General features: G+C 45.5%; 1 protein-coding gene across 4 annotated transcripts in view; it reads right to left on the bottom strand.

The window, feature by feature from the left end:
* Nucleotides 1-2,036: 2,036 nt before the first annotated feature.
* LOC127630156 (beta-arrestin-1) overlaps nt 2,037-17,248 on the bottom strand; it is a 69,114-nt gene continuing 53,902 nt past the window's right edge. For 3 of the 4 annotated variants that reach the window (XM_052107619.1, XM_052107620.1, XM_052107621.1), the window contains 7 exons: nt 17,138-17,210; nt 16,916-17,053; nt 16,716-16,799; nt 16,212-16,235; nt 15,779-15,849; nt 7,500-7,551; nt 2,037-3,434 (listed from right to left, as the gene is read on the bottom strand). In XM_052107619.1, coding sequence (XP_051963579.1) covers nt 3,323-3,434; nt 7,500-7,551; nt 15,779-15,849; nt 16,212-16,235; nt 16,716-16,799; nt 16,916-17,053; nt 17,138-17,210 — 554 coding nt within the window. In that variant the 3' untranslated portion in view covers nt 2,037-3,322. Of the gene's footprint in view, nt 3,435-7,499; nt 7,552-15,705; nt 15,850-16,211; nt 16,236-16,715; nt 16,800-16,915; nt 17,054-17,137; nt 17,211-17,248 lie in introns of all 4 variants that reach the window. The other variant, XR_007968829.1, reaches the window with a different exon arrangement.

The raw sequence follows: 17,248 nt of genomic DNA, 5'->3' as shown, positions 1-17,248 counted from the left end.
AGTCGCCTTAAGCTTGCTCACTGAGGCTCTAAATATAAATATAATTATTTTCTATTATTTATTTTAAGGCACAATTTACAATCATGTATTTTTTTTTTCTTTTTTCTAAACTGATCACTGATGTATTTGGGTGAAAGTCTAGATAGTGCCTTGTAAACATAAAGCAGAATTTTAAAATCGACCCTGAATTTAATGGGAAGCCAGTGTAGAGATGCTAATACAGGGGTAATATGATCCCTCGTTCTTGACCCTGTCAAAAGTCTAGCTGCTGCATTTTGAACCAGCTGTAGGCTGGCACTAATTTGCTTATTAAAAAGTAATGATGAATCTAAAATCACTCCAAGAATTCTAACATGATCTTTTACATTAGACAACAGAGGACCTAACTAGGTTGCCAGGCCAGGTTAGCAGGACATAGGGAGACCCAAATCAGAACTTCAGTTTTGCTTTTGTTTAATTGTAAAAAAAAACTAAACTAAACAAAATGCCATTGCCAGCCAATGTTTACTATCTGTTATCAAATGAACACTTCTTGTCTAAGCTCACTGGTATATAAAATTGGGAATAGTCAGCATAACAGTTACAGGATATACTGTATTTCTGGAAAATAGAGCTCAGAGGACGCATATGCAAGGAAAATAACAAGGGTCCAAAAATTGACCCTTGAGGAACGCCACATGATAAATGAGCTGATGTACAATAGAAATTCCCTACATTTACAGAAAACATCCTATCTTTTAGATAGGAGGCAAACCACTGGATGGCCATACCCTTGATGCCAACCCTAGGGAAGAATGTTGAGAAGATTGAGAAGAATGTTATGGTCGATAGTGTCGAATGCTGCACTAAGATTTAATAAGACTAAGACAACACCTAAGCCTGAATCAATGGAGAAAAACATATCATTAGTAACCTTGAGCAATGCAGATTCATTGCTGTTTAAGGGTCTGAAGCCAGACTGAAATGTGTCTAAAATGTCAAATGTGTTTAGATAGATCTTGGAAATCAAAGGCAATTTAGAGATTGGCCTATATTTATTGTGTATTGCCAGATCCAATGAAGGGTTTTTTAACAAAGGATGTAGAATTGCATGCTTGATGAATCTGATTAACAGAATATTTCGGGTTCAATACAAGTTAAGCTAAATCGACAGTATGTGGCATAATATTGATTATCACAAAAATGTATTTAGACTTGTCCATTCTTTAAAAGCAAAACTTATAATATGAGTTCCAGTGAGGTACTTACAATGTATGCGATATGATTTTAACAGACATCTCGCAAAACCAGAAGTGGTTATGCCCACACTTTAACTGGAAAACAAACATGAGAATTATATGCTAGCAAGCCTAAGGGCTTTGATTGTCTTCTTAGCCTTTGATTGTTTTTTACCTAGGACTAAATATTAAATGAAACAAATGACAAATAAATGCAAAGTAATCTCTTCAGTAATCCAAATACTTTTTTAATGTAACTATTCTAATGTCCAATTATTTTATTTGTAACTGTAGTGAAATACAGTTACTTATATTTTGTATTTTATATACGTAATCCTGTTACATGTATTCCATTACCCCCAACCCTGTTCTTAATTAACATACAATACACCCACAGTTTGCAGGTATACAAACCCAGTTAGCCCCAAGAATCTCATCCACGGCCACTTGCGCTTTGTGCTGGCATGGAAATTGCACATAGAATTAGCGCTCTTACAAAATTTGATAAGAGTTTACGCACGGTTGTAGCATATAGTGCATGCTCTTGCACACTTAGGAAATTATAGCCCCTAAAGTCATTTACAGCACTTTAATCTAAGAAGTGAAACAGGAAAGTTTTAGTAGTAGTGACACCTCTTTTAAGCATGTCATGCATTAATAGTAGATTATAATGATAACTAATTATCCATAATAAAAATCATTACTGATTTGCCATTTTATACATGCATTATTTTGATATAGCCTACTGTTTGCAAATGCATACACAAAGAATATAAAGAAGAGCCACAGACTTAGTTATATATACAACATAATGTTTATATATTTAATTTATTGTAATTTCTCTTACATTAATTCTTCAATGCCATTTTCTCTTGACTCATTATGTAAATAATCAATGTTTATTTATTTATTGTTTGTGGTTCATTCCACACAGAGAAATTATAACGTTTCAATTAACTGGTCATCCAATTTTGTTTTCTTTTTCTATTCTTTTCTTTTCTTACTTTCTATCTTTTACAAAAATGTTCATTCACAAAACACAAATTATTGGCATGTTTCATGCATTAATTCAAGGCCTCGTTCAAATAAGATCATCTTTGCAATGTATAAATGGATACATTTCCAATCACATTTAATCTGATTTGAGTATTCCTCCAGCTCAGGGATTTGCTGGAAAAGTCTAGAAGAGTTGTACAATTATGCAATTGTCCATAGAAGATTTAAGGATACATTTACTTTGTTCATAATATACAGTAGGAATAGTAATTGGAATGTTTGTAGCACATGTCTATTCATAGGTGTTCTTTTTGAAAAGCTTCAAATTATGTAAAAATATCCTATAGCAATATATAATTCCTCAAAGGTATATAGGTATGGTTTATAACTGATTTAATAGAAAACCATTTCAACAAACATTTGAATATTGTTAAAAGGAAAAAAAATATGGTTGTTGGATTGTGACTTGTAGTCTAATTATCAGTAGTGTGTCCATGTCTTTTGTTATACAGATAATACAGATAATTTTCCCTGAAAAAGTGAACAAAAAAAGATCAAATATTTTTAGTCAACTTCTGCAATGACTAATTCAAAAATGTACTAAATGTTCAGTGGGGGATGTTACATTATAAAGGTTATTAAATTTGGCAGCTTTTATAATAAACATACTAAATCCAGTTCCTTTTACAGTAAATAAAACAGAACAAATTCCATTAATTATGTTTTCAATACTAAGTCACGCCTTTCAAACTCCTCTGTTCTAATCAAAGGAAGAATCTATAAAACAAAGCAACAACAAAGGCATGCTACCACTGACGTTTAATTTAGCTATGATGAAAAGCCTTTGCCTCAACCTCAAAAGACCCTCAAATATAAGAGGCACTCAATGGTTGGTCTATCAGCTAAAACCTTACCTTCTAATCGCTTTGACGTCACATTTTTCTACACTTAAGTTTTATTTTACACCCTTTCAGGATGGAAGAGAAGAATGTGAACAAGAACACTACAACTGCACCAATGTGAGTGTGTTAAAGGGTGTCCCACTTTTCCAGGTTATCTCAAAAGGATCTCTTATATGTCATAACACAGTAAACACTCAAATGTTTAGTCTATCTGTCATTCAGCTTGGGTGAATCGGCACCCTCCTCATCTTCATCTTTGTCGTCTTTTGGCCCGATCAGTCGTTGTCGAGCAAAGTCCTCAAAGATGATGTCATCGTCACTAGGGACAAAGAGTAGAAAACATTTACTTTTTTAGGTTTGTTCTGTTTATTACTAGCTTCTTCTTATTTTCATATTAGATATAGACCAATAATACGTTTGTGTGAGAGGGAGGAGGGCGGGGCCGCGTCGTGATTATAGACACCCGGTCCCTTATCAGGCTAATTAAGCCTCCGAGAGGGATAAAGGCCGACTGCGGAAGGTGGTGTGACGAGAGAGAGATCTTTTACGGTCAGCTGACCGTCATGTGTGTTTGTGTATTTGTTTAAGTTTTTCATTAAACTATTATTTATATTGTCAAGCCGGTTCTCTCCTCCTCCTCGCCCGTCTAAACCCCTTTACACTGGTGCCGAAGACCCAGGAAGGAGGAGGGATACGCCATAGTAGAGTTCTTGCTACTACCGTCCACCCCAATGGCGCAGCCGTGGCCATCTGCCGGGGGAACGGAGGAGCCCGGCCGCCTGGAAGCAGAGGAAGATCTGCCGACCGTGAGGGGAGAAGGGGCTCCTAATCGACTGCCTGGAGCGATCAGGGCTGCTGCCAGGGACGGGGCGGAGGGCAAGGCCGGGTCATGATTATACACACCCGGTCCCTTATCAGGCTAATTAAGCCTCCGAGAGGGATAAAGACCGACTGCGGAAGTTGGTCCGACGAGAGAGAGATCGTTTATGGTCAGCTGACCGTCATGTGTGTGTTTGTGTCTTTTTGTTCAGTTTTATATTAAAACTATTATTTATTGTGTCAAGCCAGTTCTCGCCTCCTCCTTTCCATTATTTCCTTTACAGTTAGAATTGTTTTTTTTTTACAGATATTCACACTTTTCATTTACAGTAAATAGGTTATCAGTTCTTCGATAATGTGTACAGATAAACAGCAATATTTGGTAAAGAACATCATCCATCAATGGTATTACACCACTGTAAGTTCAACAGGAAACAACAGAATTCTCAGTTAGAGTAAGTTACTTCTTTCTTCTGCATTTAATCCTTAGGGCCATTTTTTACATTTATGAGAGAATTATTTTCTAAATATACACTGATGAGCCAAAACATTATGACTACTCAAAGGTGACACAAATAACATTGATCATCTCACAATGCCACAAGTCAAGCTCTGTGTAGATTAGATGGTAAGTGAAAAATCAGCCCTGGTAGTCAACATGTTGAATGCTGGAGAAGTGGGCAGGAGTAAAGGCCTGTGCGACTTTGACAAGGGACATATTGTTATGGCCAGATGACTGGGTCAGAGCATCTCTGAAATGGCAAGGCTTGTGGGGTGTTCCCGGTTAGCAGTGGTGAGTACCTACCGACAGTGGTCTGAGCAGGGACAAACTAAAATCAGCGACAGGTTGTTGGGCACCCAAGGCTCATCGTTGTGTGAGGGCAACGTAGGCTTTCCCATCTGGTTCGAACCAACAAAAGGCCTACTGTGGCACAAGTCAAAATGTTAATGATAGTTACGGGAGGAATGTGTCACAACATACTGTGCATCACACCCTACTGCGTATGGGGCTGCGTAGCCACAGACTGGTCAGAGTGCCCATGATGACCCTTGTCCACCATTGAAAGTGCCTACAATGGGCACTCGGGCATCTGAACTGGACCTTGGAGCAGTGGAAGAAGGTCACCTGGTCCATTTTTTTTTTTTTTACATCACATGGACAGCCGTGTATGTGTGTGTTGTTTACCTGGGGAAGTGATTGCACCAGGATGCACTGTCGGAAGACGACAAGCCGGGTGAGGGAGAGTGATGCTCTGGGCAATGTCCTGCTGGGAAATCCTGGGTCCGGCCATTCATGTGGACGTCAATTTGACACCTGCTACCTACCTAAACATTGTAGCAGACCAGGTACATCTCTTCATGGTAATGGCATTCCCTAATGGCAATGGCCCTTTTCAGCAGGATAATGCACCCTGCCACACAGCACACATTGTTCGGGAATGTTTTGAGGAACATGATGAAGAGATCAAGATGTTGCCCTGGCTTCCAAATTCCCCAGATCTAAATCCGATTTAGCATCTCTGGGATGTGCTGGAGCAACGAGTCTGATCCACGGCAGCTCCACCTCGCAAATCGCAGGATTTGAAGGATCTGCTGCTAATGTCTTGATGCCAGATACCACAGGACACCTTTAGGGTTCATGTAGAGTCCATACCTCGGTGGGTTGGCGGTGGTTTGGCAGCACATGGAGGACCAACAGCATATTAGGCAGGTGGTCATAATGTTTTGACTCATCGGTGTATAAATATTTACTAATTTTTTTGGTTAAATGCTTAAATTTAGCCAATTCATTAACATAAGAAAATATGGATAACTAGGCCTGGAATTGAATATTGAGACCTATGTTAGATGTTACAATTAAAAAACAGTGGAATTCATTATAAGGTCATTTTTTGCCACAACTTTTTAAATTATAAATTATAAATTACAACTTTCAGTGGCATTTGTCCCTGTGCCCCATTCATTCTCAAGAGAGAAATGCATAGCATTCTGAGCTTAACAGTTAGACCCCCAAAAACAATTTTTTGCAAATACAAAATTTGTAACAATTTAAATCACAAAATAACATTACAATATTATATTGCATTGGTATTACTATTGTTATTTTTATGATAATTTAATCCTTAAATGCACGGGTTTTTCGCCAAACATTATTACGTACTCATGTTTTTTGAGACCCCACACATATATCTATAACAAATGGATCTATAAAATGCAAAGATAATGTCTAATTATAAAAAAAAAAAAAGACAATTGGAAAATATAAGAATATAATATATTCTGATATGTTTTGATGTTTTACGTGACTGCATAATCAGTAAAAAAATAAAAAGGCTATGTGACAGACATTTTTCATACACTAATGGTTAAGGTTAGATATAGGTTTGGGCTGTAGATTTTATAAAACAGTTATTCCTCATATGTGCCTTTACAGCAGAAAATGTCTGGGTTACTATTGTAACCTCCGTTCCCTGATGGTCAACAATAAAAGAAAATATTCTCTTTTATAAAAGCGCTGTTGAAGCGCCCAGGGGCTGCCGTGCAGAGAAGGAGAAAGCTGCTGATATGCGCCATAGATCCAACAGCATATGCTCTTTCTAGAGATGGAAGTGGAGCGTAGTTCTAGCGGGAAGACCAGCAGGTGCACATCATCACATCATTAGCTGGGTACGCCTAGCCAATCGCACGTAAGCCAATGCTTTATAAGTCCACTCACAATCTATCACATTGCTGTTTCGGTGTGCTAACACTGCAACCTCCACCTCCCCACCACCACTAGTTGAGCCCTGTCCCGCAGGGGGGGGTAGGCTCCTCGCCCCTGCCTCCTATCTCCAGCAGGACATGACTGTTCCGGGTACAACTACCTCGGACTGCCGGACGGGGCCTATGCCAAAGAGAGAGACATCACCTCCCATTTTACATCTATCAAATAAATGGCATTTCAAACTTCACTCAAGCCTGCGTGTCTTCCCGATAGAAATAAATTGAACAGTCTTGTGAATGCAGCTCACTGATCACACAACCGGTCGGCTCCGAAGAAAAATTCTGAATGGGCAGATGCATTTCCCTCCCTTTACTCGTATGTCCGGGGGCGGGACATGCAAATTCTGTCTGACAATTTCTTATTTGCCTTTTCTCAAGTTCAGAGATGCGTGAGGCTCTCAAGAGAGACCCCTGGTGTTGCTTCTTCAACACAACATCGAAGTGAGCGACAGACGGGGAACAACTCACTTCGCAGACATTGCACCCAGAATATGGCACTCACACGTGATGCCCAAGAACATTTACCACTTAGGCCACATGGGGCAGTGTTCAGAATTTCGGTAAGTGTACGCCAATTTTAGATAAAGAAAATTCTACCTGCTTTTTCCGATCTCACTGTGAGATCAGTCTGACCTGATATATACCACAACGTTTTTGCTGAAGAAAATTAAACCAGAAATATAGCATGAAAAAATTTCCTATTGGAATAATTGTACAAGCTAAGAGTTTCTCATAACTGGCAAACCACATAGCTCCAGGCAGATTAGCAAGTCATGTCTAATAAAAAAGATATAAAACTTACTTTGTGTCAAATTCAATGAGGTTTGTATCGATGGGGGCATCGTTTTCTAGAACTGGAACAGAAAAGTCTTTTTAGATAATGTCTTATAATGAATGTCTTGAATTAAATAAAAATAAAAAACTATTTAAACCATGGGGGGTAAAGGTGTCTGCATATAAAGATGTTTTGATTTGTCAAAAGTATAACATTTTAAACTTCAGAATAGACAACATTTCGGCAGGAATGTTTTGGCTTAAATACAAGCTAGGCTCTACTGAAAGCATTTGTGACATGCTGTTGATTACCAAAGAAAATATCTCTGACTCGTCCCTCAGTTTGTAGAAACAAGCAAAAATCACAGCAATGCACAGTTGGCTATTGGCAATACATAGCACTGGTGTAATCATTAAAATACACACTGTTTTGAATGTATAGTCATTAGACTTACACATTAACATGAGATTTGCGCTTACCTTGTCTGTGTAAAGTTATATGTAATGAAATACTTGCACGGAGCCTCAAGACGTAGCTTATATATGTTTGATTTATTATTCAGAGCTGTGTGTAGCTACATTCGGAAAGGATAAAAATGAATTTAGAGGCAAATTTGAGCAAATTATGAATTTGAGATAAGTCACATTATCACCAAAACATGATATATTGAAATAAAACATAAATAATTTGCCTTCCCATGAATAAACCTCTGCATCTATAGTAGATGCACTGAATGCTTTAACCAGAAATGCCTGAGATGCATGACACAGAACGTGGAAGCAGTTGTGCAAGTAGTCCATTTTTCAATTCCATTCATGACTATGTAAAGCTCAATTGTAACCTTAAGGAGATATTTCTACATGATCTAACCCTTAAAAAGGGTTTTGTTGCTGTAATCTAATGTATTCAGGTTGCTTCATTGATTTTAAAGGAATATTCGGGGTTCAATACAAGTTAAGCTCAATCAACTGTAATTGTGGGATAAGGTTTATTCTTCAAAAAAGCAAAAATCTGGGTTAAAATGAGGCACTTACAATGGACGTGAATGGGGCCAATCCGTAAACTTTAAAAATACTCACTGTTTCAAAAGTATAGCCACAAAATGTAAACAATGTGTGTTAACATGATTTTAGAGTGATCAAAATCATTTACTAATCTTTTCTGTGTAAAGTTATTTCCAATTGTATGCCTTTGTTGTCATGACAATGAAATGCTGTAAGCCCTAAAATGACTAAAACTTTACTGCTCAAAAAATACACAAGTTTTAACCGAAGAATCGTTTGGTTACGTATGTAACCTCCGTTCCCCGAGGGAGGGAACGACACGTTGTGTCGGAGAAGAGACACTAGGGGTCTCTCTTGAGACCGATATCCACCTCTGATCTATGAAAAAAGGCCAATGAGAGTTGGCAGCCGGTATTTGCATGTCCCGCCCCCGGACATACGGGTATTTAAGCGGCGCAAATACGGGAGTTCATTCAGGATTTTTCTGAGGAGCCGGAAATGGTCCAGCCGCAACAGTGGCTCGGTTCAGCGACATGGTGGAGGAAAGACACAACGTGTCGTTCCCTCCCTCGGGGAACGGAGGTTACATACGTAACCAAACGTTCCCCTTCTGTCGCTCTCTCCACTTTGTGTCGGAGAAGCGACACTAGGGGACCCATTCCAATCTTGCCATGCGCTGAACCGTGTACGTGAACCGCCGATACAGAGGCGGGCAGGGATTTCATCCAGTGCCGCGCATCCTCTGTACCTGGCTGCACGTACCCTTCCCCAATGCCCCATAAGAACATCGGAATCCTTCTAGTTACCCTGAGAGGGGAACAAGGCGATGTTTGCCAACATGGGAACGGGCCAGCCTGGCTGGGCCTCTTTTCTCTCTATATTTCTCGCATTGAGCAATCACGGCCGGGGCCCTTACACGCATATAGGGAAGGGGGTCTTACCCAGACCCTGCGGAGACCACACCTGCCCTTTTTCTTGGGGAGGAAAAGTGGTAGACACGTCCACACGGCCGTCTTAGGGCTTGTGTGGAAAGTATGGTGCGGTGGTAGATCCAGCCTCGAAAGGGGAGTTGCTACAGCACGGTGACCGAGGCAGCTGTAACTGCCTAAGGGAGACACGGGGTCCGCTCGTAAGGGGACAGAACCGTGGAATTACACACAGGGGGAGTCCGAGCAGGAGGCCTTACCTGTGGAGCACCTATACCAGTACAGGGTAGCCATCAGGGTACCCGCAGTGGCTTGGGTCGGCGAGTTCCTCCGTTGAACCGCGGACCCGGAGGGCTGGGGAGGAATCGACCAGGGTCCCGACTCGGAGCGGGGCGCCCTGGGAAGAAGGCGCACTACTTTACCTTGACGTCAGGAAAAGGGCGCTGGGCGCAAGCGGTCCACCCGGCCGGTCGGTCTACGTGTTACCGAGTTCTGACCTGACAAAACACGAGACGCAACCGACTCAACGCGGAGGTTGTAAAACCTCGCAAAGGTGTTGGGTGTTGCCCAACCCACGGCTCTACAGATGTCTGCTAGGGAGGTGCCCTTGGCCAGTGCCCACGAGGACGCAACACCCCTTGTTGAGTGAGCTTGGACCCGCAAGGGTAGGGGCACGGCCTGGGTGTGATAAGCCAGTGTGATGGCGTCGACAACCCAGTGGGTGAGCCTCTGTTTGGAGACGGCATTCCCTTTCTGCCGTCCCCCAAAGCAGACAAAGAGCTGCTCAGAGCGTCTGGTGCTCTGTGTGCGGTCCAGGTAAATGCGCAGGGCGCGCACTGGACATAGCAACGAAAGGGCTGGGTCTGCCTCCTCCCGGGCAGCGCTTGCAGGTTCACTACCTGATCTCGGAAGGGTGTGGTAGGAACCTTGGGCACATAGCCCGGTCAGCGGTCTTAGGATCACAGACGTATCTGCCGGACCGAACTCCAGGCAAGTGTCGCTGACAGAGAACGCTTGCAGGTCCCCGACCCTCTTGATAGAGGCGAGCGCGATCAGCAGGGCCGTCTTAAGAGAGAGGGCCCTGAGTCCAGTTGATTCAAGCGGCTCGAAGGGAGGTCTCTGGAGTCCTGCCAAGACTACCGAGAGATCCCAGGAGGGAACTAGGCCTGGCCGGGAGGGATTCAACCTCCGGGCGCCTCTCAGGAACCTGAGGATCAGGTCGTGCTTACCCAAAGACTTGCCGTCTACAGGATCGTGGTGGGCGGCAATGGCGGCAACATACACCTTGAGGGTAGGAACAGGAGCACTGACTCAATCACGCATCTCTGCGGGTCTTCAGTTCGGGAAGAACACCAATCTGCGAACAAACGCCACTTTAGGGCGTAAAGGTGCCTGGTAGAGGGGGCTCTGGCTTGGTTGATTGTATTCACAACGGTCGCCGGTAAGCCGGCTAGCTCTTCCGCATCCCGTCCAGGGACCAGACGTGGAGGTTCCAGAGGTCTGGGCGCGGGTGCCAGAGCGTGCCCCGTCCCTGAGAGAGGAGGTCCATTCTCAGGGGAATTCGCCAGGGAGGAACTGAGTTCTGAGATCCAAGTCTGAGTGGGCCAGTAGGGGGCCACTAACGTGACTTGCTCCTCGTCCTCCCTGACCTTGCACAGCACCGGTGCAAGAAGGCTCACTGGGGGAAATGCGTACTTGCGCAGCCCCGAGGGCCAGCTGTGTGCCAGCGCGTCTGTCCCGAGGGGAGCCTCTGTTAGGGCGTACCAGAGCGGGCAGTGGGAGGTTTCCTGGGAGGCAAACAGGTCTACCTGGGCCTAACCAAACCGTTCCCAAATCAGCTGGACCGACTGGGGGTGAAACCTCCACTCCCCGCCGGGCAGGCGTTGTTGTGATAGCGGGTCCGCTACGACGTTGAGCTTGCCGGGGATGTGAGTGGCACACAGCGACTTGAGTCGCTGCTGGCTCCATAGGAGGAGACAGCGGGTGAGTTGTGACATGTGGCGGGAGCGTACGCCGCCTTAGCGATTTATGTACGCCACCACCGTGGTGCTGTCTGATCTCACGAGGACATGTTTGTCCCGAACTAACGGGAGGAACTTCCTGAGAGCAAGAAGGACGGTCAGCAACTCCAGGCAATTGATGTGCCAACGCAGCAGGGCCCCTTTCCAACGGCCCGCTGCTGCGTGCCCGCTGCACACGGCACCCCACCCGGACCGGGAGGCGTCGGTTGTGACCAGAACGCGTCGGAACACCTGCTGCAGGGGCTCTCTTGCCCACAAAAGGAGAGGTCTGTCCAGGGTCGGAGTGTTTTGAGGCAGGCGGGGGTGATCCTTACCCGATGCGTGCCGTGGTGCCATGCTTGTCTCGGGACTCGAGTCTGGAGCCAGTGCTGGAGTGGTCTCATATGCATCAACCCCAGCGGCGCGACTGCCGCGGAGGACGACATATGCCCCAGGAGCCTCTGGAAAAGTTTTAGAGGGACCACTGTGCCTGGCTTGAAGGAAACGAGGCAGTCCAGCACCGACTGAGCACGCTCGCTCGTGAGACGTGCTGTCATTGAGACTGAGTCTAACTGCAACCCGAGAAAAGAGATGCTCTGAACCGGAGTGAGCTTGCTCTTTTCCCAGTTGACCTGAAGCCCCAAGCGGCTGAGGTACCAGAGCACCTGGTCTGTGTGTGTGCATAGTAACTCTCGAGAGTGTGCTAGGATGAGCCAGTCATCGAGGTAGTTGAGAATGCTAATGCCGGCTACTCGTAGCGGGGCAAGGGCCGCCTCTGCGACCTTCGTGAAGACACGAGGGGACAGAGACAGGTCGAAGGGGAGGACTTTGTACTGAAACGCCTGGCCGTCGAACGCGAACCGTAAGAAGGGTCGGTGTCGTGGCAGAATTGAGACGTGGAAGTACGCGTCCTTCAGGTCTACCGCTGCGAACCAATCTAGATGCGGAACGCCAGCCAGAATATTTCTCTGCGTGAGCATTTTGAACGGGAGTTTTAACAAGGCCCGATTGAAAACTCGCAGGTCCAGGATTGGTCGTAAGCCGCCGTCTTTCTTGGGTACAATGAAGTAAGGGCTGTAGAAACCCTTCCTCATTTCGGTTGGAGGGACGGGCTCTACCGTGCCCTTGGCTAAGAGGGTCGCAATTTCCGTGCGCAGGGAACTGGCATGCTCGCCGTGTACTGCGGAAAAGCAGACGCCCCTGAAGGGGGGCGGGAGCCGGGCAAACTGAATTGCGTAACCGAGTCGAATGGTCCGGTGCAGCCAGCGTGATGCGTTGGGGAGCGAAAGCCACGCTTCCCAGCTCTGCGCTAGGGGCACCAAAGGGACGAGTATTTTGGACGTACCCGGCGGGGCCTCGCAGCGGGGCGGAACAGGCAATGCAGCATCGGGCGGCTTCGTTGCGGCCTGAGGCTGAGGTGCTGAGAATAGACTCAAAGCACTTACCTTGCTCCACACACCCGGCAGGGGGCGGGTTCATGACTGAGGAGGAGGTCTGATGCTGGCGTCCTCTGGACTCGTCTGAACCGGCCGGCCGGGGGACAGTCGTGGGCAGGCGGAAGGCGGGATCGCCGCGTACGGTGTACCGGGACCAGAGGCAAAGGAAATAGCTCTTATTGAGAATGTGGGTACCACAGCCCTCGTCAGGGGGTGTGGCAAATGAAAAAACAAAGGATTCTCCTCCCGGCCCTCCACCGGGGGACGGAGCGGTCTTACCACCTCCGGAGCTAACGTCTTCGGCTCTGGGTCGGCTGTCTCAGGAACGCTTGGGAGCCTTCCGGGTCCTAGAGGGGGTTCGTGAGACAGGGGGCGTCGCCGCCTGCGGGTGCTCGACGCTGGGGCTGAGAGCTGGGCCCAGGTTGAGGCGGAGCAGGAGCTGGTTTCTTCGCAGGGGGACGCCCTCGGCGGGCAGACGGGCAGGGCCCGTGAGCGGCAGGTCTGGCGGCGGGCATGATGCTTGAGAGATGGCCTCCGTCTGCTTCTTCACCGCGGAGAACTGTTGGGCGAAGTCCTCGACGGTGTCGCCGAAAAGGCCAATCTGAGAGACAGGTGCGTCCAGGAGGCGGTTCTTGTCGGCCTCATGCATCTCGACCAGATTGAGCCAAAGATGGCGTTCCTGGACCACTAGGGTGGCCATCGCCTGTCCGAGTGCCTGCGCTGTGGCCTTCGTCGCTCTCAGGGCTAGGTCGGTCGCTGAGCGCAGTTCCTGCGGCACATCAGGAACAGGTCCACCCCCGTGCATGTTTCTGAGTGCTTTGGCCTGGTGGACTTGCAGGAGGGCCATCGCATTCAGGGTGGAGGCAGCGCATCCAGCCGCACTGTAGGCCTTCGCATTGAGCGAGGATGTTGTCTTACAGGGCTTGGATGGGAGTACGGGGTGGCGACGCCAGGAGGTAGGGCTACCGGGGCATAGATGGTACGCAACTGCCCTATCGACCTGGGGAATGACCCCGTATCCGTGGCGCTCTCCGCCGTCGAGGGTGGTGAGAGTGGAGTGGGTGGCACCTAGACGGGCGGAGAGCGGGGCTCTCCACGTAGACGTCAGCTTGTCATGCACCTCCGGGAAAAACGGGACCGGGGGGATGCGAGGCCGCGAACGGCGTGCTGCCCCCAGGAACAGTCATCCAACCGTGAAGGCTGTGGGGAGGATGGAGGGTTCCAATCCAACCCCACGCTCACGGTGGCCCGGGAAAGCATGTCAGACATCTGAGCGTCGGCCCCAGCCTGGGCCTGCTGGCCCGAAGGCGGCAGTCCAGGGGAGTCCTCGGCATCAGACATCACACTCTCCGATGCAGCAGCGAGCTCATCTGCTTCGGGCTCGGGAGGATAGACAGCCAGGCCATGAGGCGAGCCGCTATCGCCGCGAGCGTGGACGGGGACCAGCGAGCATGTCGGGGAACGGGAGGTTCGCGGGGGGCTACCCGGCGAAACTGCACCCGCTGCCGCCCCCAAATCGCCCCCAGCGCCAACCGCATCGTCCTCAATCCCGTGGGAAGAAGGAGCAATGCGGGGTGCAGCTGGGGTGGCTTGCTTTCTGTTGAAAGCAAGCCGCGACCGCAACGTGGTCATGGTCATGTTCTCGCAGTGACAACATGAACCATCCACAAATGCCGCCTCGGTGTGATCGCGGCCCAAACACACGAGACAGCGCCTGTGGCCGTCTGAAGCGGAGAGCACTCTACCGCATCCAGGAACAACACAGGGGTGGAAGGGCATCTTGAAAAAGACGCGTCCTGAAAAGGACATTCAACGCCGCTGTGTTTTGCTCTTTTATAGAAATTACTCTTTTAATAGGAATTTGCTCTTTTAAATACACAATGTGTGTGTGTGTCTGCGCTGTCGAAGCGCTCAGGGGCAACAATGCACGCCGTGCAATGTGAAGGAGAAAGCCGCTGTTGTGCGCCGTCAAGATCCAACAGCATGCAGATCGTCAGAGGAAACAGGAGCGTTTATAGTGGTGTGTAAACTTCGCAGCAAACTGCAGACAGACCATCGGCTCCGAAGAAATTTTCTGAATGAACTCCCGTATTTGCGCCGCTTAAATACCCGTATGTCCGGGGGCGAGACATGCAAATACCGGCTGCCAACTCTCATTGGCCTTTTTTCATAGATCAGAGGTGGATATCGGCGCTCAAGAGAGACCCCTAGTGTCGCTTCTCCGACACAACGTGGAGAGAGCGACAGAAGGGGAAACATGTGTTCTACCTTTAAACCCACCAAACATTAGCCCATTCACATTGTAAGTGTTTTACTGTAACCTCAATTTTTTCTTTTTTAAAGAAAAGGGCTGCCAAAATTATTCTTGTGGTAATTAACATTATGTCACAAATGCTGCAATTCAGCTAAACTTGTTCTGAACCCGGAATATTCCTTTAAATAAAATTTCTCAAATGAGTTTGCTCATGAAGCATATTTTTAGGTTAACATTTTTTCAGTGTACATAGAGAAAAATCCACCCATAGGAATTATGTCAGGTACCAATAACCAGAAGGTAATTTGCCTATAACTCTTGCCCCTTTCGTGTTCATATAAAGTGCATTACTGTAAACACAATTTTAGATTTTTACAAACAGAGGGACAACATGTCAAAATTATTTTCTGTGTAAATCAATGGCATGCAATAGATGCTATTCATAGTTCAACTAGTTTTGAACCTGGAAAATTAGTTTAATGTGTTATTACATGTCATTTTTGTATAGTCTTTTCTACAACAACCTGTAACACGGGACTACAGTATTAACATTTACTGATTTAACATCTTAATATCACATGCTCTATTAGCATGAAAATACAAAGTGACACACCTGCTAAAAACAAATCATAGGTTTTAACTAGTTCAGCGATATGGAAACAGATCAAAGGCATTCAGGCACACACCATCTCTGTGGATCGATTCCTCCAGTGGTTTGGGATGCATTAATGTAAAGGGGAGCTCAACAGAAACGTCACTGAAACACAAAGCATGAGAGTAAGACATCAAGCAAAAAACCCTACCCTTTAATGATGAACTTTGCCCAACCCTCAATCTCATTACTCACGATGTGCTGCTAATTGAATGCTGAAACCAATAGCCAAAAGTATCAGCACAAATGGTCCTGTAAATGGTATCTAAGCCTGTTTGTATATCTGGCCAAAAGCTTGGCCATTTAGGAATCTTTAATGTGTACAATTGTATCTGACATCATTGGCAGTTGTCAAAATGCATACAGTCTTTTCAGTATATGGTAAGTCATTGAAATTCACCAAATCAAGGTATAAACGAAAACACACTGGCACACAATTTCTGGAATATACATCATGATCACAGTACCTTGAGGCAAGATCTCCCAGCAGCCTGAAAAAAAAATTATATAATAATATACTACAAGGCATTTTCAAAAAAAGAAAAAAGAAAAGAGAGATCAATTGTTTTTAATAAGTCCACAGTATGTGTAAATGGTGAGCTTTTAAATTGGATTGTGAAAAATTGCAGACGAAGCCAAAAATGTCACAGAGTTGGAAGTTATAATTGTCCTTAATAAGTCATTTGTTTAACCTTAATGTTATCATATTACGATAGATCATCAAAATGTAAGTTCTGTTATCATTTACTCAGCCTCATGTCATTCTAAACCAAATACATTTCTTTCTTTCATGTAACACAACAATACAAATTTTGAAGAATGTTCACAATGCTCTCATCCGTACAATTGTACTTGGATGTTGTGCTGTAATAACTCTTTTTGTGTTTCACAGAAGAAAGTAAGTCATATGGGTTTGGAATGACATTAGGGTGAATAAATGATGACATAATGTAATAAAAATACAAACTTACCCTCCACGAGAAACAACAAGCTTCACCTTCACTTTATAAGACACAATGATGCCCAGAATTTCCTTATTGGCCCCCTCTCTTAACCTTTAGAGACAATAGGGCCATTGAGAAGTGAATGTATAGACCCCACAAAAAACGTAGTCACCCATCACACAATCCAAAAAGCTATGTTCAAATGAAGAATGAGAGATTGTACTTACAATGTACTCGAGGCTAAATTTGTGTCTTCATGTTTGAGCTTGCCATCCAAAGCCAAGCCACGTTTCTCTCGGTTGTTCACAAGGAAAGGGGTAAGAGTGTATACTTTACAAAATGTTGAACTGGGTGCCACAATATCACTAGAAAAGGACACAAAACAGTGAGTAGAATAAGCCAGACTGTGTTCTTATACTGGTGCTTAGTGTTTAGTATACAGTACATACTCTGTTTCCTCTGTTGCCACTGGACACTTGTACTGGGCAGTGTTGAAGAGACAGATATCTGCATATTGACGCACTGCAATGATCAATAACAGACATAAGAAGTGCTATTGT

This window comes from Xyrauchen texanus, chromosome 36 (assembly GCF_025860055.1).
Source record: "Xyrauchen texanus isolate HMW12.3.18 chromosome 36, RBS_HiC_50CHRs, whole genome shotgun sequence".
Taxonomy (NCBI): Eukaryota; Metazoa; Chordata; class Actinopteri; order Cypriniformes; family Catostomidae; genus Xyrauchen; species Xyrauchen texanus.
The sequence above is the reverse complement of the archived record's forward strand: the minus strand, read 5'-3'. Positions and strand labels throughout refer to the sequence as shown.